Below are 24,228 nucleotides of genomic sequence, written 5' to 3' on the forward strand. Positions count from 1 at the left end.
TACGTGCTTACAGGGGTAAGGTGTTGTTTGGCACATGAAAGTAGGAGACAGGAGGAGAGAGGCTGCTCTTCCAGATGTTCAAGAGGAAGCCGGGCAGCCTGAAGGTCTCCTTTGCTGCATGCCAAAATCCATGCTTGCTCTGCAGAACAAGAGGCCCAGTCCTGGGATGTGGGCTACCACTGCCCGGCTTTCCCAGCCCAGGGCACTTCTGAACCCCTGCTACACAAGCAGAGGAACTAAGGAGAGTATGCTGCTGTGGCAGGGCAACCTCTGTCTGCCCTGGAAGCAGTGCTGGCCCTTGGCTGTTTTGAGAACAGAGGTGTTTTCTATAGCTTTGATAAACCATTTTTGCAAAACCAAGCCAAATAACTAAGGGCTTAAGCAGCTGCCTTGTCTTACACTGTGCTCTGGGTCCTTCCCAGCATTCCAGCTGTCCCAAATGTTGGATGTTCGCCACTTTATGCTATCGTGTGATGGAAGAAATTGTATTTTTACCCAGGAGTGTGATCTGCATGACTCTGTTATGCTCAGTAAAGCATTCAAGCCACTTGGACCTGTAGGGCGAGAGGCGTGCTCTGCATTTCTTTCCTGCCAGCAGATTTGAAAGGGCTTCAAAAAACCATCGCAAGGCTGCCAACCACAGTTGTGATACTTGACATAGCTTATAGCTGGGGAAACAAGCACCTAGCTTGCAGATGCTGTACTGTGCGATGGGGCAGGTCACTCAAGGTGGGACTGGTGGACCCTGAAAGCCCAGTTACTGGAGAAGATGCCAGGATGCATCTCCTCCACCTTCTTCACTGGGAATTGCCTAAGCCCCCAGGGTCAAGAGGCTGCAGCTTGCCAGGCACTGTGCTGTATCACAGCATGCTTGGGTGTTCAGCTCACTGGGAAAACTCCCTCCTTCTTGCTTTGGGGACAATGCAGTAAGATAGGGGCTTCCTGGTTTCCTAGCAGCTCCCCGCATGTGTTACTGTGTGAGCTTCCCAATCAGCTGCTGTTAGGGCAGTTCTGAGCCTGGGGTTAGCGGAGTGGCTGCTATTTGCTGTGCTTCTCTTGCTATTTGTAAGGAGGTGGCTCCTCTGCTCAAATGCAACTCTCCTTTGAGGCTCACAGAGGAAAACCCTGGGCAGCTCGGCACATGCTGTTGTTCTGAGCTTTTTCTGGCTTTGGATTCCTGTGCATGTACAAAATCCTCACAAACAACAGGGCGGGAGGGGGTTTGGTTGGGAATCTAAAGGTATCAATAGATGCCATGAGCTGGGCTGAAGAGGGACGCTTAGATTTTTGCGTTATCCAGACTGCCTGTGTTTGACTTCCTCCTGATGACAGAAGAACCAGTTAACTGGTATAAAGAGTCAAGGCTGCATAGTCCCTGGTCATTGCTCCTTCCCCAGTTGCTTCTGTTTCCCTTGTTGCAGGGAAGCTCTCCAGCAGCAGCTGCATCGACTCTGTGCCTACTGTCTTGGCAATTTCTGCCTTCAAAGAGCTTTGCTTCCCCATAGAAGAACAGAGAACATTTTTAGCTCTGGCTGGGCTTCTTTCTGCTGGGCATCACCAGCACTAAGGGCTGGCACAACTTGCTTGGAGGGTGCAGAGCACCCACACACACACAGTGATGGGGTACTAGCAAACCCATTTACTGGTGAGGCACAGGCAGGCATGAAGCCAGACTCCTGCTTTGCAGCTTTCCCACCCTGGAGGCATCCTCCTGGTATTCAACAGGCTTTGGACTAAGTTTTGAAGGGTATTTGCTTCTCTTTTCATTAATGGAACCTGAAGCTGGGCCCTGGGGTTGCTGGCAATGTGACGTATTTTCTGAAGCTCCAGTAAAGAGAGATTTCTATATGTACAGATCAACTCTGCTCATAAAAAGGCACAGACATCTTCATCATGAGGGCTTTTTTTGATGTGACCAAAGATCTCCCAACAGCATAATGGCTCATGAAGGTACTCAGCCTGCAGAGAAAACAATCCATCTCTTGCCTATGGAGGCAGAGGTACTTGTTACCTAACTGAGGGGGGATGACAATTGCCCAAATCCCATAATGTCTGCAGTGCAATAGCTTTTGCTTCAACTCCAGAGAGGTTATAAGGTTTCCCTCCATCTGCTGTATGCTCTAGACAGGCAGGTAACAGTGCAGAGCTGCTGGGAGCAATGCTGAATTCCTCTAGGAGGAAGCGCTCCCTCCAGGCTCTGTTTCACAGCTGAGTGTATTTTTGCAGTACAAAAAGGTAGTTACAAGGAAGGGGTTATTTCCAGATGTGGCCTGTACCTGCTATTGCTCCTCTTGTCCTTGTGCTCGTGTCTGGCTGAGGTTCCTGCAGGCAATGAAGCTGGATGTTGGGATCCCTTTGGCTTTGCTGAAAGCCATGAACCAGGTCCTGCAGGAGAACTTGGCAATGCCAGTTTTGCCAAGGCACTGCCAACACCAGTCTGCAGGTTGGGGCTACTGGGATCACAAACCCCTCTGCCACCTCAGCAGTGCCCAGTGCCATCCCAGTGATCTCCTGCTCCCTCTTGCACCACTCTGGCTGCACCTCAGCCCCTGCCTGAAGCCCCTCTAGCACTTCCACTCCAAACATTTCCTTGCCACATACCTGTTTTGACATGTATTGAACATAAACGAGCTCCTTTTACCTTTCAGCATGAGCAATGCTTAACTCTGCTGCTGAGATCACAGGTTTCTGCCAGCACAGGGACTGACTCAGCCCCAAGGTCTATTTACCCAAGACCCTGACTTCCCCTGCAAGCTGGGATGTACAGAGAGGCTGTTTGAGACAGTGATGGTTTAACACTGAAGTAGAGCTGGGACCTCTCAGCCCTTCAGGACTTTGACTGCAGTCTGGTACATTCAGAAGTTTTGAAGCAAGCTGTTTCTTCTCTTGGCAGAATCAAAGGTTATGTGCCAAAGCAGCTGCTGGCTGTTTAAATGCTATTATTTCTGTGTTTCCCTTTGAGCTCTTTATCTCCCTTTTTCAGAGGACCAGGCTCTATCCTCATGCCACCATGGCTGCTGGCAGGGCTCCCGCTGGTTGAGCAGGCCCTGTTGCTGCTTGAGCAGCCATGGGGTTCTCCTCCCTGTGGTCCCCAAGCCCCCCAAGGCTTCATGATGGGACTGAGGACACAGATCTCCGTGAACCCACCAGCCAGGTGCCAGGAGGCAGGACCCTGATAGCAACAGGGGAGGATGGAAAGACACCCTTGGGGTGAAAACTGTGCAAAGGTAGCACCTCTACAGGAAAGGAGTATTTGGGATAATCCTGAAAGAGCTTTTGTTTCCACTCATTTGGGTTCCTAATGTCCAAATGATGATTGAAATTAGTTAAACAATGTGTCTGTGCCAAGACTAGAGCCTCAAGAAGAAGACCTTGCCCTGAGGGCTTGCTTCACCCTTGCACTGTGCAGTGTTTGCACTTCTCACCTGTGAAAGCAGCCTCTTTGCCTGGTGATCTCCATCAAAAAGGGCAAATTGGGTGATGGGATCGTGTCCTTCCAAGCCTAGGTGATGGGATCATGTCCTTCCAAGCCTACCTTGACTTTTTTTCCTGTCTCTTTGGCTGGTTGTTCTCTGTATCCTCCCCTCCAGGTGGTAAACAGACAAATGTTGGTGTTGCAGAAAAACACACCAAAACTTTTTATGAGAAACAATGATTTGGGGATGATCTGGACTTCCAGCTTCCAGGGATGCAGGATGTGCTGCCTTGGTTATAGATCAGGTTATGCCATGCCATCCTAAATTGGACACCCAGAAATCAAGCAGATTCTGGGAAATCAGAACTTAGTGCTGGCTTCAGGTGGGTCAAATGGCACCTCTTCTTTGGAGGGATCTAATGGACAGTGGAAATATAGCCTTGGTTTTCACTGCATGCAAATGAGAACCCAATCTTTCCTCTCCTGACCTGTCAGACCAAGTCTGAGATAGATCTGGAAATCTCCTTGCCTGAGGGATGCTTTTTCATCAGAAGTAACTTCTCACTTAATCTGTTGAATGGTCAAATGGAGCCTGCTGATTTATTACCCACTTCTGCTTGATACATGGGCTGCTGCTTATCCTGGGCACTGCACTTTGCTCTTGGAGCTCTCCTCTAATGCCAGCCCAACAGAGAGGGAGCTGCTCCGCAATGTAATTACAGGAAACGTGACATTCCTGGATATTTTCCTTCCCCAGATGCAAAGGCTCCAGATCTCCCCAGGTTCCTGGGCACAAATAGCACTTCACTTTCCACCAGCAACCCCCAGCCATTTCCCCCCCTCCTGGTAGTAGTTACCTTCCCTTCCTTGCCTCTGGAGTGATGAGGTTAATGTTAAATAAAGTGGGAAGGAAGAAGTCTGCTCACGAAACTCTCTTCTGTGCCAGCACCAAGGAGTTTGCAAGCTGAGCCAGCCCTCAGCAGCAAACAGAAACCTCACACTGTGGATGTGGGTGGCAAATATTGCAGCCCAAGGTTGAAAGCAGCCTTTAGGTGAAAACTTATTGGTCCCAGGTGAGTAATGGGGGAGACTCTGATTAGAAGAGCAAAAATTGATGCCCAGCTTTCAAGTAAAAGTAGAAAGTGGACACAAAGAAACTCAATGAGAAGTGTCTGTGTGGCCAAATGAATGCCTCCTCATTTCCCATCTCGCCTTCTTTATTTTTGCACCAGCCCCTCTTTGAGAAAGTTGCTCTGGCAGATTCCTCTCCCAGCCTCTCGAGCCATAAACAGTTTATTTGTAAAGCTAATGCCCTTCTGCAGCATTTCTCTAACAAGTAAGAACCCAGCAGGAACAGGTTTTATTTTCTCCACCATCAAGATGACCACATTCTCACTATTTTCCACACTCTGTGAAAGTCAGAGTGTCCCAACGTGTACAGCAACCTCACACGAGCATCTCCTGGGATGCAAAAGAAGCTTGAGGTCTTTTTACCCTTTATTCACAACAGGGAGGTTAAAGATGAATGCTGTTTTTTTTGCTTGAGGAATCTGAAAAGTGCCTGATTAAAAAAAAAAAAGGAGAAATCAGAGTAAAAATGACTTATTTTCTCACTTGCTCATATTTTCAACAGCACATTATGTCCTTGTCATGCCGTCCCTGGGACCGAGGACTGAATTTGCAGTGTGGGAACAGCCAGGTAAGACAATATCAGAAAAAAAAAAGCAGGAAAATCCTGAAGCTCTTTTGCTTTGCTTTGTAGGTCACTGCACAGAAGTGCACTGGGAAATGAGCTGTGGTGGTGATGCCACTACCTGTCCTTGTACTCCTTCCCAAATTCCCCCTCAGCACTGCTCGCCTGGCTGCTGCACAGTTTCTGTCTGAAATTTAAGGCATGAAAACAAATCTCCTTTCCAATTAAGGGGCAGAGACATCACAGCTGCTCCTTGGGGTTCTCTATGAGCTGGAACAAGCCCTGTTTTCACAACTGGCCTGTGGCACTCATCTGCTGTCGCATCTCTGGGCAAGCCTAACCCCATGTACCTGTTTACCCCATGGGAATAGTTTGAAACAACTCTTCACAAAATTAGAATTCCTTGTTACTGGAGGAAAAAATGCCTTGGGCCAATCTGCCCAGGTACTTTTATGTAAGGATGTGACGATTTCAGTTAGAAGCATGCAATAACAACTTTAATGCCAAGCTCTGCCAAAAAACACAACCTGGGGAAAGAACTAAAAAGTATGTAACCATCCCCCCAAACACTATCCATCTGCAGAAAGATTTTGGATGGCTGAACGTACAAGCTCAGGCAAAGACTGATGGAGGTGATTTTTTATACGTTGAGAACCTGACAGATACGGAGGGCATGTTCTGAAGGGACAGGGTTGTGTGCAGACCAAGGTGGGGAGCAGCTGCCGGGGGGCACAACCCGCACTGCTGGAGTGAGATAAGGAGGAATGAAAACCCACTAGCTGACAGCCAAGACACTCTGACCATGAATGAGATGGATAACGCTGGTTTACGTGTAAAGGGTTTGGTGAAATAGGTCTCAAACAACAAATTGTTAGATTTATTTTGCTGATCCTAAAATGGCAATAATGAAAATAACGATCTTGTATGGGCAGATGTGGACAAGTTATTCTTTTTCCCCCAAAAGAGAGAAGAGTTACAGGCAGAGGAGGCTGGTGGGGTGCTACGAGGTCTGGCCATACGTGCAGTGAGTTGATTTCTCCTTCCCATATTTCTAATCGCAGAGCTTGTCTCCTGACTTGGTCCAGAGAATTAGGTTCTCCCCTTGTGCGGAGAGGCTGAGCACCACAAACTTGGGCACTGTTGCTAAGCTGGGAGCTGACACAGAGACATCAGGCTGTCTGATAGGATGGATTATTTGAGTGATGGACTATTTCAAAGTACATTGTGCTAACCAGACTTGCAGCAGCTGAAAGGGACCTGATGGCGTGTCGTCTGGATCAATGATGTTCAGCTGCCCAGGTCAATGACTTCTTGGTGAAATCTTTGATTAATGGATGCTCATGAGACAAGGGATGACTTGACTTCAGCGGTGTGTTTGGGAACTGGTGGGAGCCAGAGAGAAGGGGCTAAAAGAGGTTAGAGTCCTGAAATCACAATAGAGGCAGTAAATAGTATGAGATGATGCTAATAGCCTGGGGGCAAAAGGGCTTGCCCTGTTCCACCTGCAGCATGCATAGCACTTCTCAGTGCTAACGTGATTTGGGAAGCACCAAATTCACATGCACAGCATATGAAACAGGCAGAGGACTGTTTTTGCACGAGGTGTTAAAAAATAGCTAATGCTTCTGTCATACCCAACTGTGATTTAGAGCAAAGCTGTTCACTGTTAATTCCTTACCACCAGCGGTTCCGGCTGCAAAGTGGAGTCACCACCTTCTGCTGGAGACCAGCCTGCGCGGCAGCCGGTGCTGCTGGGTGCTTGCACACTGCTTGGAGAGTGTTTGCCACCCCAGCTGGCTTCCTCCTACACCTCTACCAGGCTCCCAGCAGCAGCTGTGGCTTCCTGCAGCTCAAAAGAAATAATATAATCTAAATGAAATTAGAGGTTTGGCTGGAGACCAGGCACTGCAGATGTGCAGTGAAGGTGCTACCATCTGTACTCAGAAGCCTGCAATGTTGTCTGATAGCTCACACATTGCCACAAAACCCTGTGCCAAAATTTCAGATTTTATTCCCTTTCCAACGAAATTTCCAGGTTTTGGAGTGATGGGGGGGTGGGGGTGGGGGGTGAAGGAGGGGTGATGGGGGTGGGAGCACCTCTTAGAAGTGTGAGCTGGGCTATGGAATGGTGAGCTGTTTCCAGGGAGGTTAGTGTATGTGTCTAGGGACTATGTAGAGCTGTGTGGCATGGCTTCCTTTGGGTGTGGGTTTCTGGAGGTGGGAAGGCAGCAAAGCGTTAGCCCTCATGGATGTGGTTGAGCTCCTGCCATGGCTACATGGCTGCAGTTTTTCCTGTTTGGGTCCCTATTTAGTTCAAAGTTGCATCCACTCCATCTCCAGTGTTATGTTTGTGCTGCCTAATATTAATATATAAATATTAATGATATCTATATAAAGTGAAGAGCTGAGGTAAACAGCACACTACCAATTTATTCCATTTATTTTGCAGCTTTGGCTTTCCCCCAGGTATTTCATCCCACCTGCCTTTTGCTGGTCAATGTAACACAGCAGCAGAGCAGAACGTTTCCTTCCTTCTCTGGTCCCTTGCCCAGGTTACTGGACGGCCGATACGCTCTTGAACGAGTGAATTATTTGAGGTTTTCTGGCATAAGAAACGCAGACTTTAATTACATCTCTTATTTTCTAATGTAACCACTTCATTTCAATATTTATTCTTTTTAGGATTTATTGCTGTTTCCTTGCTTTTGATTAATTTTTGATCGTGTGAATACGGTGCTACTCAATATAGAACCTTTGTGTGCGTGCCTTATATATGCTTGGGCAGTTAGAACTGGGAAACTGCCAGCTGCTCTGTAAAATGTCCTGAGATGTCCATAGATCAGCCTGACATCTAGATTAACTTCAACTCATTCTGCGCCATGATATTGATGACCCTGTCAGTAAGAGCTGCGGCTGCTCCGTCCGGTGTTTTTCAGTCTTGTGATCAGAGCTCCTGCTCCCTTAGGATATCTGAAACCACAGAGCATTAGCGGAGAAGCTGTCATGCTGTTCTTGCTTCGCGCATCAACGTGAAAACTGCTGTTGGGTGTGCGTGTAAGGGCAAACTCGGGACACACGAGCCCTTGAGAGGTTTGTTAGGAAGCCGCAGACAGGAGTGGCCGGTGTCAGGTGCGGGCGGGAGCTGACAGGCTGGCTGGCCTGGGGACACGGCTTTCTGCAGGGGTCCCTGGCTCCGCCACCGTGCGCAGCCTGGGCTGTGCAGAACCTCTTGTACGTTCGTTCCAGTGAGTGCTCCACGTACTGCGGTTGCTGTCTCTGAGGCTGTGGCACGCTGGGTGCCCATTAGAGAGGTGTCACTGCACAGAGGAAGGTTCCTGCTGCCTTCCGGCAGGTCCTCACCCTCTGCTCCCCACGCTCAGCCCTGCAATGCTGAAGCCCCGGAGCAGAGCTGTAGGCTGGGCTCCTGTCTCTGCAGAGATCAGTCCTCGTCTGCAGGGCGGATGGAGGTGGATGTGCCAACTGCGATAGGACAGAGGGCTGGAGACTCAGCCGCGTGGATGCAGATGTGATGGGGTATGTCTGCCCAGGCGAGGTGAGGGCATGGGGTTCTGTGTCCCCGGCGGCTACTGCGCCGTCCCACAAGGGAGCACGGCCTTCTCCTCCCAGCAGGGGTTTAACACGGCACTGGGTGTTCTTGGAAAGTAACTCGTGATGGCCCGTACCCAGGTAACACAGCCAGGCTCAGCAAAGCTCCCGTCCCGGCTGGATATCGCCCCAGGCTGTGGGCGTCTGGGGCTGGCTTCCAGCGCTGAGGAAACAGCCATTACCCGCCGGTGTGCCCCGGTTTGGCCCAGGCAGCAGGGACAGCGTGTCCCTCGGTGTCCCCGTCACCCGGCAGAGCGAACGGGAAGCCCAGAGCCCCGCCGAGCAGCCCGGCTGCTGCGCGGATGCCCCGGGCAGACGAGATGCCGCGGGTCGACCCTCTCATGGCGCTTCGCCTCCCGCCGCAGTTTGTCCCGGCCGCTGCGCCGTAGGCGCGTTGCCATGGAGACGAGTGTTGCGGCCCAGCGCGGCGGCTGCGGGCGGAGGCCGCGGACTTCTGGCGATGTCGTTCCGAGACCTCCGCGGTGAGGATGCTCGCCGGGGGCGCGGGTCTGGGGCGGGGGGATGGCACGGGCACGGCAGACCCCGGTCTCGGCTCCCCGGGGCTGCCGCGGCTCTCCGCGGCCTGTTTGATGCTTCAGCAGCCGGGCGGGTCCCGGTGCTCTGTTAAGTTTGTCCCGGCAGTTTCATTTATGGATTCGGGAGGCAGCGCGGGCGCCGGTGCCTCCGAGGAGGGCTGCAGGGGTTGTAGCCTTCCTTTAAACTGACTGGAGGAATAACCGCGGAGGACGGGGGCAGCACGGCCCCTGCGTGGTTGTGACCCCACAGCCAGCAGTTCATTAACCTCATGGTGTGTTTTGTAGAGAGAAGTTTTGCTGACATCGATTCTGCCCGGTGAATCTCTTGTTAAAATGGCACCTTTTTACTCAGGCATATTTTCTAGTGAATCATAGAATGGTTTGGGTTGGAAGGGACCTTAAGGCTCATCCAGTTCCAACCCCCTGCCACAGGCAGGGACACCTTCCACCAGACCAGGTTGCTCCAAGCCCCGTCCAACCTGGCCTTGAACACTGCCAGGGATGGGGCAGCCACAGCTTCTCTGGGCACCCTGTGCCAGCGCCTCAGCACCCTCACAGGGAAGAGCTTCTGCCTAAGAGCTCATCTCAGTCTCCCCTCTGTCAGGTTAAAGCCATTCCCCCTTGGCCTGTCCCTACAGGTACTTGTAAAATGTCCTCCAAATTTCCTATAGCCCTTTTAGGTATTGGAAGACTTTTTTAATCCATTCAGATTTTTTTTTTTTAACAGTACTTTGAACAGGGCATATCTAATGGTAAATGAACTGTCTGCTGTGGCAGCCAGCGTTCTCGGTAATATCCATGTCAGATATGTAAGAAGGAATTCCTGCTCTTGCTTGTTTTTCAGATTTTACTGAGATGATGAGGGCACTGGGGTATCCCCGACTCATATCTATGGAGAATTTCCATACCCCAAACTTCATGCTTGTTTCTGAAGTGCTCTTCTGGCTAGTGAAAAGGTTGGTGATCAGGCTAGGACATGTTGGGGCTGCTGCCAGGGTGTGGTGTGTATGCGGGGGGCTGGTGTGCTGGTGTGAAACTGTTTTAAGAAGTTTAAAGGGGAACATAATGATACTGAGTCATTCTGTGAGATCTACTTTTATAACTATCAGAAAATGTGGTAGTCAGTTTAGTTCACAGGTTTTTAGTTTTGTTGAGTCTATGATTCTGATATTATACTACAACAAATAAGTGGCTTAGTAGCTGAAGTACAACATGCAATGTCTTAGTCCTGGCAGAGCTTCAAAGAATCATAGAATGGTTAGGGTTGGAAAGGACCTTATGATCATACAGTTCCAACCCCCAAACTGCATCTTTGAAGGTGTGCACACTTGCTCAAAAGCAGCTGTGTGTCTTTCACATATTCTACAAACTCTGTTACTATTCTGCCTGTATTTGACCCACATTTGCCCCAAAAGGGGCAAGTGAGGACTTGCGAAGATGCAGTTAGTTCTTACCTTGCTGCTGCAATTGTTGTTGGTTCAACCTGGTATTGTCTGTTGTCATGCCATGTATAAAAAAACCTCAAATGATACAGTACTAATCTACAAGTACCCAGTTTTAGTTTTACACCTGCGTAACCCATTGTCAGACTTCAGTTAAATATTTATGAAACTTGAGGTGCTAATCAAATTATACATAGTATTCTTTCTCCTATGTAAGTGGAAAAATAAACTAAGTTTTTTCATCTTCTTATACAATTGAAGCCATTTGCCTGCTTGCTGTTTTTATCGTATTAGTATCCAGTAAGCTTAATTACTGTCCTGTTAGATGTTTGAATACTGTTGCAATTGTAATAAAATAAGGAAATACTTACAACCATTCAAAATTGCTTGGATTAAGTTACCTAAATATTCTTTAAAATACTGCTGTTACAGTGGGGGTCTAAATTACTGGTTTGTTTTCAGTGCCTGTAAAAACATACATCAGTCCCCCTTAGTTTGTAACAGTAAAATGGCAGAGCAGTTGAAAGAAAACAAATATTGTTTTTAAAATATGCTTCTTTAATGAACCTGAACACTTTTAAAAGCTGAAGCTTCTGTTATAGAAAACTGGGAATGCTGAGCCTAATAAAGAAATGCTTCAGTTTCAGACTAAATATCAGCTGAATACTGGCATCCTTTTCTGTTATGGGTCAGTTACCCTTGACACAGGCAGACACGTTTTCCAGCTTCTAGAAGCCTTTTAATTACACTTTGAAGCAGAGAGGCTACTTTGCATGTGCCTTGCTCAAATTTCAAATGTGATTTGGGAGCAAAATGCTTTTTTGCCTGCCTGAATGCTAAAAGTCCTGAAGCCTTTGTTGAGACTGGGAATTTACTGTTGTTCTTCCCTGGTTCCTGGAAACTGGTGACTTCAAGAAGTTACTGCACTTCACGAGTGTTTTATTAAAGGATTTCACTATCTTTCAGTTTGCTTTTTCATATTTTTTTTTTTCACTTTTGAAAGTAATGTCTTTAAAATGACGTCTAAATGAATTTGTCTTGTGTATTTTGACTGGGTGGAAAAGTGGCATAAGCTTTTAAAGGACAAGGTGGCTGGTTTTGTTATTACCAACAATAATAATCTAGTACAACAATAATAATCTAGTACAAGTATTTTAATATACCACTGGAAAGATTGGGAGCATTAACTTAGCTATATGCCAATTCCAAGTATTGCATATTCTGAATCATGAGGCCATTTGTGATTAAGCTTAGTTTGATATATATAAGCAGCTTGTGATTTCAGTAGTAAATGACTTCTGAAAATAAGTCTTTCACAGACTAGAGCCAGCTAAATTTTGCTCCTTTACAAAACCAACTGAAAAGATGTATTGAGGACCCCAACATGACAGTTCCTTCTGGAGAAGTGTCTCAAGTTTTATAGCTTTTGTGCTTTGTACACAAATGTATTCCAGGATCTGGATCACTCAGGCTGCAGCAGGAGCTAAAGATCTATTTTACAGTCTCATATGTGCTTGTCTTGTTTGATTTTTGCCTCACAAATGAGCCAGTTTCTTGAATATTGCACAGGTATTTCTTGTCAGAATGTACACATGCTTCTTGCCACAGGTATGAACCTCAGACTGATATTCCTCCTGATGTGGAGACAGAGCAGGACCGGGTTTTCTTCATTAAGGCAGTGGCTCAGTTCATGGTAAGTCTGCCTATGGAGTTATGCTTAAGCACATTGAAACACTGGTTCCCTATTAGCTTTAATTCTCTCTCTCTTAACAATTTCTTTGCAATGAATGGCTGAGTATGTATTGTATTCTTGTGCTGTATTGTATTTGGGTTCAAACTTGAACAGGGGAGATTTAGGTTGGATATAAGGAAGAGCTTCTTTACTGTGAGGGTGGTGAGACACTGGCATAGATTGCCCGAAGAAGATGTGAATGCTCCATCGCTGGGAGTGTTCAAGGCCAGGCTGGACAGGACTTGGAGCAACCTGATCTAGTGGAAGGTGTCCCTGCCCATGGCAGGGGATTGGGACTGGTTGAGCTTTAAGGTCCTTTCAACCCAAACCAGTCTGGAATTCTAGGATTCTATGATACAAAAATTTTTTAAACCATTTAAATGAGTTCAGAAGAGATCCCATCATACTAATAGCATCATATTGTTAACTGTGGATTCCTGATTCTTTTATATGCTTGAACAGTTGTAACTTCTGAAGTTTTTGTTATGATATAGAAGCATGTATTAGTATTCTGTTGTACGCACCTTGTTACTAGATCAAGCCATATTTTTCTCAGATTCAAGCTTTTATCATCTTATGCATAAGCATATTTGAATTGGGCTAGAAACATTTTTAGTCTTGTGGAATAACATTTGCCTTCATGTTTTTCTTGTTATTTTGATGCAGTGCGAGCCTTTGCAGTTATGACACACTTGTGTAGTGCTCTTAATCAGGTGGAAAGTATTTAATGGGGCTGCATGTGGGTGTGGAAACATTGGCAGTCTTATGCTAGTAGTAAAGATTAATTTCTTATGCATTTTAGATTTTTTAAAATCTGTTAAAGTGACCTTTTCCCTTCTGATTTGTGATTATGTCCACCATAAACTTTCTTAATTCTTGATTTTGCTATGTTCAAAATGTGGTACCCATCTGTGCATACTAGAATGCACTTTTGAGCCCTGGAGCATCATAAGACGTAGTGAAAGATCAATTTGGTCTGGAGGGATTTATACCCCTCCAAATCGAGCATGTTTTAAAAGGACAAGTATTGAAGCAGAAATAATGTTATGCATGCATTTTCCTTTTACTAGCTGATTTTATGTAAGAAATCCCAAGGGTTTTGAGGAATTACATAATATGATTCAGAAAGGAAACAAATGGAAATTTCTTTAATTATCTCAGTTAATTTTGCAAGATAATATGGGGATTATTGTAGGTTTTCAGCATTTTCAGAATGAGAGAAGCTTGTAGATTCATTATGGCATCCGCAGTTACCATCTCCAATAACTAATAGCTTTATGTATCCATAGCCAGATGTGAAATATGGCAGACAGATTTGTGTCAGAAGAGAATATCAGGATAGATTAATCGTCATGAAATAAAATGAGAGTACTGCTCTCCTTTTACTGAACAAGGAGTAAAGATGTAGTAATTTTTTACACAAAATATGTATCACTCTGTGTTACTGGTAGAGTAACTTCAGTACTTATTAAGTGTGTCTTTTATGGACCCAAAAGTTCCTGAAGTGTTTGCAGGGTTGAATTATGTTTTTTTTTTTAATCATTTGCCCACTTATAACTGCTCTGCTGTGTGCGGCTCAATACGTGGCTCCATCTGGAAGGAACGGTAGAAGGAAAGGTGGAAGGAAGGAAGGGAGGGTGAAAGGAAGGAAGGAAGGAGGAAGGGAGAGAGGGAGAGGAAGGAAGGAAGAAAGGAAGGAGGAAGAAGGAAGAAAGGAGGGAGGGAGGAAGGAAGGAGAGAAGGAAGGAGAAGGAAGGAAGGAAGGGAGGGATGAATGAAGGACAGAGAGAGGAATGGAGGAAGGGAGGAACAGTGGAAGGGTGGAAGGAAGGAAGGAGGAAGAAAGGGGGAAGAAGGGAAGGAGGGAAGGAAGGCAGGATTAAAGAAGGAAGGAAGTAGGAAGGAAGGAAGGAGGATGTAAAGAAGGAAGGAACGAAGGAAGGAGGAGGGAAAGAAGGAAGGAGGGAATGAGTGAAGGAAGGAAGGAGCGAGGGAGGTAGGGAGGGAAGGAAGAAAGGAGGAAGGAAGGGGGAGGGAAAGAAGGAAGGAGGGAATGAGGGAAGGAAGGAAGGAGCGAGGGAGGTAGGGAGGGAAGGAAGAAAGGAGGAAGGAAGGAGGAGGGAAAGAAGGAAGGAGGGAATGAGGGAAGGAAGGAAGGAGCGAGGGAGGTAGGGAGGGAAGGAAGAAAGGAGGAAGGAAGGAATGAAGAAGGAAGGAAGGAGGGAATGAAGGAAAGAGGGAGGGTGGAAGGGAAGGAATGAAGGAGGGAGGAAGGAAGGAATGAAGGAGGAAGGAAGGAACGAAGGAGGAAGGAAGGAACAAAGGAGGAAGGAAGGAGAAAAGGAGGAAGGGAAGGAGGGAGGGAAGATGGGAAGGAAGGAAGTAATGAAGGAGGAAGGAAGGAGAAAAAGAAAAAGGGAGGGAGGGAAGGAGGGAAAGTGGGAAGGAAGGAAGGAGAAGGAAGGAAGGAAGAAAGGAGGAAGGAAGAAAGGAGGAAGGAAGAAAGGAGGGAAGGATGGGTGAAAAGAAAGACTCTTGGTTGATATTCAAGGATCACCTGCGACAAGCTCAGGAGTGCTGCATCCCAACTAGAAGGAAGTGCGGCAGTAGGGCCAGGAGACCTCCTTGGATAGATAAGGAGCTGCTGAGGAAAATGCAAATGAAAAAAGAAGCTTATAAAAAGTGGAAGCAAGAACAGGCGGCCTGGGTAGAGTACAGGGATGTTGTCCGGGAAGCTAGGGACCAGGTTAGGAAGGCTAAGGCCCAGTTAGAATTAAACCTAGCCAGGGATGTTAAGGATAACAGGAAGGGATTCTACAGGTACATAGCAAACAAAAAACAAACTAGGGACAACATAGGGCCCCTGAGGAAGCTTTTGGGAGAACTGGCTACACAGGATTTGGAGAAGGCTGAGGTTCTGAATGACTTCTTTGCTTCAGTCTTCACTGGCAAAGGCTCTGACCGCACCATCCAAGTCTTAGAAGGTAGACGCAGGGACTGTGAGAATGAAGACCTTGGGCCCACTGTAGGAGAGGATCTGGTTCGAGACCATCTTCAAAATCTGAACGTGCACAAGTCCATGGGACCTGATGGAATCCATCCGTGGGTCCTGAAGGAGCTGGCGAATGAAGTTGCTAAGCCACTGTCCATCATATTTGAAAAATCATGGCAGTCAGGTGAAGTTCCCGACGACTGGAAAAAGGGAAATACAACCCCCATTTTCAAGAAGAGGAAAATGGAAGACCCGGGGAATTACAGACCAGTCAGTCTCACCTCTGTGCCTGGCAAAATCTTGGAGCACATTCTCCTGGAAGGCATGCTAAGGCACATGAAAAACAACAAGGTGCTTGCTGACAGCCAGCATGGCTTCACTAAGGGGAAATCCTGCCTGACCAATTTGGTGGCCTTCTATGATGGGGCTACAGAACTGATGGACAAGGGTAAAGCAGTTGATGTCATCTACCTGGACTTGTGCAAAGCGTTTGACACTGTCCCACACAGCATCCTTGTCTCTAAATTGGACAGACATCAATTTGATGGATGGACCACTCGGTGGATGAAGAACCAGCTGGATGGCCGCACACAAAGAGTTGTGGTCAATGGCTCGATGTCCGGCTGGAGACCAGTAACGAGTGGTGTCCCTCAGGGATCGGTGTTGGGACCGGTCTTGTTTAACATCTTCATCGCTGACATGGACAGTGGGATTGAGTAAATGTTTATCGGAAGTGGAAATCTGATTGTAAAGTCACTAAGTTTTACATGATTCCTACAAAGAAACATGGGCCAAGAACCGTATATTGTTTCCTTTGTTGCTTGAAAAGTTGGAGCTCAATCCATGGTTTGAGATGTGATCCTTTCTCTCTTTAGTTTCACAGGGAGTTTTCCTGCAGTCAGTTATTCAGTGAAGCTCAGTGAAGAGTGGGCAGAACTTGTACCAAACACTTTAATGTCTGAGTCTTTTATCCCACATTGAAGATCTTGAAGTGTCACAGGCCTGGGGTGTGTGTGAGTTATGGTAACACTGTAATACCAGAGTTGTGTAATACCACCAGTGAATCCTGGATAGATTCTTTCTGCCACACAGCATTCCCAAGGGATAAACATTTTAGCAGATAAAAGGTGCTGAAAATCAGATGCTAAGTCATTTGGGTCCTTAATTTTTGTGTTCTTAACTGGTGATTCACATTTTATAGAATCCTAGACTGGTTTGGGTTGGAAGGGACCTCAAAGCTCATCCAGTTCCAACCCCCTGCCGGGGGCAGGGACACCTTTCACAAGAGCAGCCTGCTCCAAGCCCCATCCTACCTGGCCTTGAATATTGCCAGGGATGGGGCAGCCACAGCTTCTCTGGGCAACCTGTGCCAGTAAAGTTGTGCTATCAGGAAGACTACCTCAAAGTTTTACCTGAAGTTTGGTGTTGGCTCCTTTTGGCTATTCCTTTATAACATAATCTTGTCAGGAATTTCAAGAAGAACATTTGTGTCATTTCTGTGTCAGATGTATCATTTCTATTATGCTCTTTTCTTTTCCTTTAGTATTTCGAGGTATAAAAAGATAATATAGTTTGTTTGGGGTTTTTTTTTCCTTACTGGTCTGTCTGTACTTTTCAGAAATGGAAGACAAGGTAATAAAATCACTAACATGGTAGCAGGGAAAAATGGAAGAGAAAAATAAAATATTCTGAAGGTACTGCTGGAAGAGAAGACAGTTAAATTGGGATAACTGATCTTATTCTTGTAGCTCATTAAGGGTGAAATATATCTCTCTGCAGCAGCATCACAAGACCTGGGCAGTGCTTACATTCCACTTAATTTGAATATAAGTGCTGCACAGGGGTTTTGCTGATCTTTATGCAGGGAAGAATTAATGGGTAGATTGAGTTTTTCCATTCTGGCAATTATCCACAAATGTTCTGACATGCAGAAAGTGCACGCATTTCACAAAAATTTCTTCCAGAAACATCAGTAATCTGATAAAGCAAACTTGTGTTTCCAAACAGGAAGATTTAGTTCTGTAAAGCAGAGCATGGTGCCCCCTCAAAAAAAAGCTTTCGAGTGAAGTGTGAAGAGGTCAGTGAGGATTTTGTTCTTTGTGATGTAATGAATTCATTCTTTCTTCCCAAAGGCTACCAAAGCTCACATAAAGCTCAACACTAAGAAGCTTTACCAGGCAGATGGCTACGCAGTGAAGGAACTGCTAAAGATCACCTCTGTGCTTTATGATGCTATGAATACCAAGGGGGTGGAACACATGGATTTGAGTGAGGAAGACAGCAGCAAGTTCAAGTTTGATCTTGGCTCAAAAGTAAGTAAAACTTGTACTCTTTTTTGGGCAGGGGTTTTCTGTTAACTTAGGAAAAGCAAGTTAATTTTCTATTTGAGTCTTAAGTAGAGAATGTTCTTGCGTGGGAGTGGGTATGGTTGTAATTCATACTTCCTGTAGCTGGGGTTATATGCTACATTTGCTTTACTCGCTGTGAATTCTCAACCAGAAGCATAATACAAGGCAACAGTGGCACAAAATTGGTTATCTTTGGTTTTGACTGAAAAAAATGGAAATATTGGAATAGGCCAGAATAAAAAACGTTTTCTAACTACTAACCTTGTTGGCATAGGAGGAGTTTGCAAAATACTGACTTAAAGTAGGTTTTCAGCCCATTTGCATTGAAGGAAAGGGAAATCCTTCTGTTCCCTTAACGGACATCAAAGCCGTTCAAGTTCTTAAAATGAATTCCATATCTAGATATTAAAAGAAAACTCAACACTAAGTAGGAGGAATTCCTGTTGCTGCTTTTCGTTAGTTTTAGCACCTCTTTTATATGCTCATATTTTCAGTCTTTGATTCCTCTACAGCTATACTATGCCCTGCCTGCTTCTTAGGCAGCAGTACTGCTGTTCTTGAGAGGATGCCAGAACCACAGGCAAGTTTTACTCTGTGGAAGTTTGGTGTGTCTCTGAAGAAAGCACCTGAAGAAACAATGAAGAAATGCTTTTAGGTGGTCAATATTCACTACCTATGCAATGTGTTAGTCACATACCTTTTGGTATATATACTTTTGAATGTGAAAAAGGTTTTTTTTCCTCTGCCCTGGGCAGCACACAAACCAACAACTGGCCAAGTCACTGCTTTAAAGAGGGGTTTTTTTTGTGTATGTTGTTGGCCTAAAGTGGGTGGAGTTTCACCCAGAAATTTATGTGTAAATGGTACTTCATCTGTCATAGAATCACAGAGTGGTTTGGGTTCAGAGGTCCTTGTCAAAAGCCCTGCTCCAGGTTTCTTGTAGTCCCTGTAGGCACTGGAAGCTGCTCTAAGGTCTCCTTGGAGCCTTCTCTTCTCCAGGCTGAACCAGCCCAGCTCTCTCAGCCTGGCTCCAGAGCAGAGCTGCTCCAGCTCTTGCAGCGCCTCTGTGGCGTCCTATGGACTCTCTCCAACAGCTCCATGGCCGACTTATGTTGGGAGCCCCAACAGAAGTTGTGCTCACTCTGATTCCAGTGGACAACTTCTTCAATATTACAGTAGAATTTCAGCCACTGAGCTGACCTCCTGTGCAATTTTAACATCAAAATGGGAAAAATTTTACTCTGTGTTTCCAGATTGCTGACTTGAAGGCAGCTAGACAGCTTGCTTCTGAAATCACCTCCAAAGGAGCAAGTATGTATGACTTACTTGGCAAAGAAGTCGAACTAAGGGTAAGTGCACTCTGGAGAGTGTGTAAGAACTTGTGTTCACTGGGTGCTGCAAAGGGAAAAGGTGAAAAAGTATCACTAGTACTTTACTGGCTGCATGAGCATCTGTGAATTTGAAGGAATGCATCTGAAAGTTTGCATTTCCTTCCCACTCATATTCATACTTGGATATTCATACTTGGTGGGGATAGATATGTAGTGAAAGATAAATGATTAATACTGTCAAGTTTTCCAAGTGTGAGGCTCATTATTTCTGTTACAGGAATTGAAGGTGTCACAGTCCTGCAGGGGACGTGTTCTTCAGTTTAGTTGTAAAATCACAAGTTGTTGCATGAGGTCATGGATGTGTCCAGCAACACTGACTATACGTCTTTCAATTATTTTCTTAAATGCATTTATCTGCTATGCTGGAGGTTCTTTATTTTCTGAAAACAGACATTTAGAGAAGGAAAACCCTGAATGTTCTAGTACTGGTTTTGGAAATCTTCAGCTCTGCAATATCTGAGCAGGAGGAAGTGCACTCTGTAAGAGCTGGAGACTGTGTGCCTTGGGGATTAATGCTGCCCGCTCCTAGTTTGATGGAGCACAAGTATTTTGAGGGGTATGTCATATAGAGGGAAGATTATCTGTGGGACACCGCCTTTTCTTCTAGATACATAAGCCAGCATGACATGCGGCAGTGTGAAAGGCATTAATATTTCAGAAGAAAGAGAGATGTGGTAAGCCAGTTTAATTCAACATACACAATTGTCACAAACCCATTAATCAGTTACTTCTCGTCTTGCATTCTTTGCTTAATTTCTTGGCTTTGATAGAGTTCTCACGTTAATGCTACCTAATATGTTTGCTTCAGAGCATTAAACCCTTTTTTCTGTGTATCGCGTCCCTGAGAATTCTACATTAAAGAGTCACATATAGGTCAGTAGAAGGCAACATTTTTCAAAAGCACTCAAGCGTTGGTTTGAGATTGAGTATTGTTTCGTCTCTCTAAATCAAGGCTTTTAGGATTCCATCTGACTTGAGAACTGAGCCCTAGAAAAGGGACTTGCACAAGTGCAGTATGCTGAAACATGAAATGAAAAATCAAGAGATGAGTTAGTGCTTCAGTGCAGCCACTTCTCATTGGGTCCATTAAGAAATCTTCAATGGAAGACTATTTAAAGATGCAATTTCTAAAAGGATGGTTATTTCTTACATACAGTAACGAGAGCATGTTTTTGTGGTGTAATGACTGAGTGCACAAGATGGGGCTAACTGATCCTGTAGAGGGACATGGCTTATATTTTGCAGAAAGGTTTGACAGATTGAACTTGCTGACTTTAAGAATCCCGTCTTGGGAAATATGCCCTTTGCTTCTTTCTCATTGGCTCAGAATTTATATCCTAAAAGCATAAGGTGACACTATGACAGCACAGAGAGCAGCAGCAGAATTTCATGTTCTGTTCCTTATGATTTGTGACTGGTTCTAGCCTTCTTCAGTGATTTGTTAAACCTGAAGAACCCATTTTTGAGTTGTGTGTTAAATGGCAAGCTTGGTATGGTACATCAGTGTGTGACAAGTTTGAGACTTGAGCCTGTAGCAAAGCAAATAGGTTTCAGGTTAAAAACCACACGATAGCTTCAGTGCAATTCGTCAAGTTTTCTTTTTTTAGTTATAAGGACCCAACTCTGTGTTTCACTTGAAGTATGAAGTTTGCTCACCAAATGAGAGCCTTAGAGCCAAATGCTGCTGGTTTCTTCCATTGCTGTTAAGTCTGAGTGACCATGGCACTCAGTGGAGCTGCAGTTCTTGTCAAGTAGCCAGTGTTGAGTGCAGAAAGGAATGGCTCTCTTTATTTCCACAGGACAAAGGAAAATAGCCTCAAGTTGCACCAGAGGAGGCTTAGATTGATTATTAGGAAACAATTCTTCACTGAAGGGGTTGTCAAGCACTGGAAGAGACTGCTCAGGACAGTGGTGAATTCACTGTTCTTGGAAGATTTAAAAGATGTGGATGTGGCATGTAGGAACATGGAGAGTGATGGACTTGGCAGTCTGGGTTTATGGTTGGTCACAATGATCCTGTAGGTCCTTTCTAGCCTAAACAATTCTGTGATTCTATGATTTCACACATCTTCCCTGGATCCTTCAGACAGCTGGCAAGGTACTCAGATCACAGGGCTTGCATCCTCTACCTGCCCTTCCCAACTGATTCCAGGTGGACAGAGGTAGAAGTGCAGTTATTTCTGGCTTCATATGGGAAATTACGGCTTTGTCTGTGGGTATCAAATTAGTTGCCATTAATCTAAGGTTACTTTTATTACTTTTTAATGTGAAGATTATTTATTTCCACTGTGTATGTTCTTTTGATATTGCATGGCTAAATAATACACACAATGAATTGCACTGGTGGAAGGATTGTGCTATTAGAGGGTGGCAGGAGAGCAGTATGGTTTATTTTTGCATGACATTTTATGTCCTCAAACATGTGGCATATACTGAAATGCATTGACAACTGTGACATTGATTTAATGAATTTGAAAACATGGTAGTTTCATGTTTGCTGAACCTCTTTTTTTCATTTTTCTTTTCTCCAATCCATCAATTTCCAAATACTTAAATGAAGGATCTTTTTACCTAGGTTTAGACAGACTGATGATATATCTTGTTTCTATCATAAGTGAAGACTGCTTCATTTTCCACTAACTGTAAAACAAACACAAGCATTTGGCACTAATGGGTTGACTAGATCTGTTCTCATCATCTGAGCAGCTTTTGGGGAAAAAGTGAGTAAACCTTATTATTTCCTTTAGAAATCATAGAATTACAGAATTCTAGAATGTTTGGTTGGGAAGGGACCTTAAAGCCCATCCAGTTCCAACCCCCTGCCATGGGCAGGAGCACCTTCCACTAGAGCAGCTTGCTCCAAGCCCTGTCCAACCTGGCCTTAAACACTGCCAGGGATGGGGCAGCCACAGCTTCTCTGGGCACCCTGTGCCTCAGCACCCTCACAGGGAAGAGCTTCTGCCTAAGAGCTCATCTCAATCTCCCCTCTGTCAGGTTAAAGCCATTCCCCCTTGGCCTGTCCCTTGTCCAAAGCCCCTCTCCAGGTTTTCTTTAGCCCCTGTAGGCCCCAGAAGCTGCTCTAGAGTCTTCTGGAGCCTTCTCTTCTCCAGGCTGAACAAGCCCAGCTCTCTTAGCCTGTCTCCAGAGCTGCTCCAGCCCTCACAGCATTTTCGTGGCCTCCTCTGGGCTCACTCCAGCAGCTCCACATGCCTCTTGTGTTGTTACCCCAGAGCTGGATGCAGGACTACAGGCGGGTCTCACCAGTGGGCAAGCAGGTCTTTGCATCTGCCAGAAGTCTTGTGGGCACATTAGCAGGAGCCCATCAGGAAGCTGCCTTGCTCAGACTTGCTCAGTTATTAGGAAGATAATGAAGCAAAAAAATATTCATAATAAAACTGCCTCTATGCTGGCGTCAGGTAGAAAGATTTCTGACCTTGGAAGATCTCCCTGCCTTGACAGGGAGTTGGAACTAGGTGATCTTTAAGGTCCCTTCTAATCCAAACAATTCTATGATTCTCAAGGTTGTTTTCATTTTATTTACTTCTTAATTAGCCCTAAGAGATGTAATGCTGAAGATAAAAATAATCTATTTTAAAAATACTTAGCTTGAGCTGAAGGCAGGACACGGAAGGTCTGTTTTCTAATGTTCCTCTTGGCACTTCCTCTGCTTGTGACCTTGAACGAACTGTTTATTCCGTGTATATCCTCTTGTGTAGATAAAGTAATTCCTGTAATTTTGTAGATTAAAGCTTTTAACAGCCAGAAAAAGTGTTTCCCAATCCACAGAGGTTACATTTCTAAGTAAGAACAGTGTATTGCTGTGAGCATCACTGTTCTGTATGCGCACAGCATCAGCTTCTTCCCAAACTGATGGAAGCCACTGAGGATCTCTGCACTGACTTCAGCTTGTGAATTAAACTTTCAGGAGAGCAAAAGGCATTTGCATAGTGGTGGAGCTGGGATGGCATTTGTTACAACAGGAGGAGTTGCCACTGAGGATATTTAACCTGGATCTCTTTTATTTGCAGCTTTTTGATTAAAGAACCCTTCCTTCCTCCCTCTGTACACCTCCCATTGGTGTAGCTTGTCACCTACTACTTCTGTAGAGATCTGATTTGAGTGACAGCTGCGTTATTCAGTACTCTTTGAAAGTTAACTACGAAAAAAAAAATAAAAATAGTTGATTTGTAATGTTTGGAACATTTTCCATCTGCCACATGTTGGTTCTCGGTATGAGGCACTGTCTGGGGGAAGCTGATAAACTTATTTTCTCTCATTTCCTGTGCTTTGATTGCAAAGTTGCCACACATGGTTTCTAGTGGAAATTGATAACTTGAAATTGCCAGAACTCTATAGAATTGTTTTCTTCAATTTTTAACTGTCCTGCTTCTAACCAAAACCTAATTTATCAGTTATAAGGAAAAGGGCTTATTGCCAAGTGGGAAGCCAAAATTAAACCTTGCAGCTGTAAGATACAGTTGAATCAATACTGGCCTGTATTTTAGATTGCTTTAACCTTAACCATGGTTGTATGCTATGTGGATATAACATTTATGGATGTGTTTTATGTAAGAAATGGTTTTGTAGTGACCTTCCAAGTAGTATTTAGCCTGAAGACAGGATCAGCTATAAATAGGTGGGTGGCACGTTTCTCCTTGCAGTTTGGGGAACAGGTATGTCACTATATCTGTAATTTTGTCAGCTAGTTGGAAGATCTGAATTCTTGTAGTTCAGTTCTAGACTGTTTTGAAGAGCCGTTCTAGTTTGGTGGGAAGAAAATCACATTTGAACTTCTGTTTGTCGCAGCATTTGTCAAAACTAGGTTGTTCATTATTCCCAGCCTTCCTTCATGAGACACAAAGTCTAGCCATGTCAAAGTTTTAATTGCATAAGAGCAAAACGTACTACTTTAAACAGTAGGACAATGATTTTCCCTAATTTTAGCTATTTAAAATGCCTTTTTTCCTGCCCAGAGAGAGCCACCTTGTACTTCTGTTTCTGGAATACAGCAGCCACTGCCTTTACTGTGGGTTAAGCGTTGCTGGGAATATAAACCTGAGTTGTATGACAGTG

At 45.1% G+C, this 24,228-nt stretch overlaps 1 protein-coding gene across 5 annotated transcripts in view; it reads left to right on the forward strand.

Moving 5' to 3' along the window:
- The first annotated feature begins 8,436 nt into the window (after window positions 1-8,436).
- Window positions 8,437-24,228, forward strand: part of CLUAP1 (clusterin associated protein 1) — a 69,291-nt gene continuing 53,499 nt past the window's right edge. For 2 of the 5 annotated variants that reach the window (XM_065683762.1, XM_065683760.1), the window contains exons 1-5: window positions 9,077-9,196; window positions 10,095-10,206; window positions 12,301-12,385; window positions 17,549-17,728; window positions 19,018-19,113. In XM_065683762.1, the coding sequence (XP_065539834.1) occupies window positions 9,175-9,196; window positions 10,095-10,206; window positions 12,301-12,385; window positions 17,549-17,728; window positions 19,018-19,113 (495 nt within the window). In that variant the 5' untranslated portion in view covers window positions 9,077-9,174. Of the gene's footprint in view, window positions 8,643-9,075; window positions 9,197-10,094; window positions 10,207-12,300; window positions 12,386-17,548; window positions 17,729-19,017; window positions 19,114-24,228 lie in introns of those variants that run through there. The other 3 variants (XM_065683759.1, XM_065683761.1, XM_065683758.1) reach the window with 3 other exon arrangements.

Source organism: Lathamus discolor, chromosome 6, assembly GCF_037157495.1.
Source record: "Lathamus discolor isolate bLatDis1 chromosome 6, bLatDis1.hap1, whole genome shotgun sequence".
Taxonomy (NCBI): Eukaryota; Metazoa; Chordata; class Aves; order Psittaciformes; family Psittacidae; genus Lathamus; species Lathamus discolor.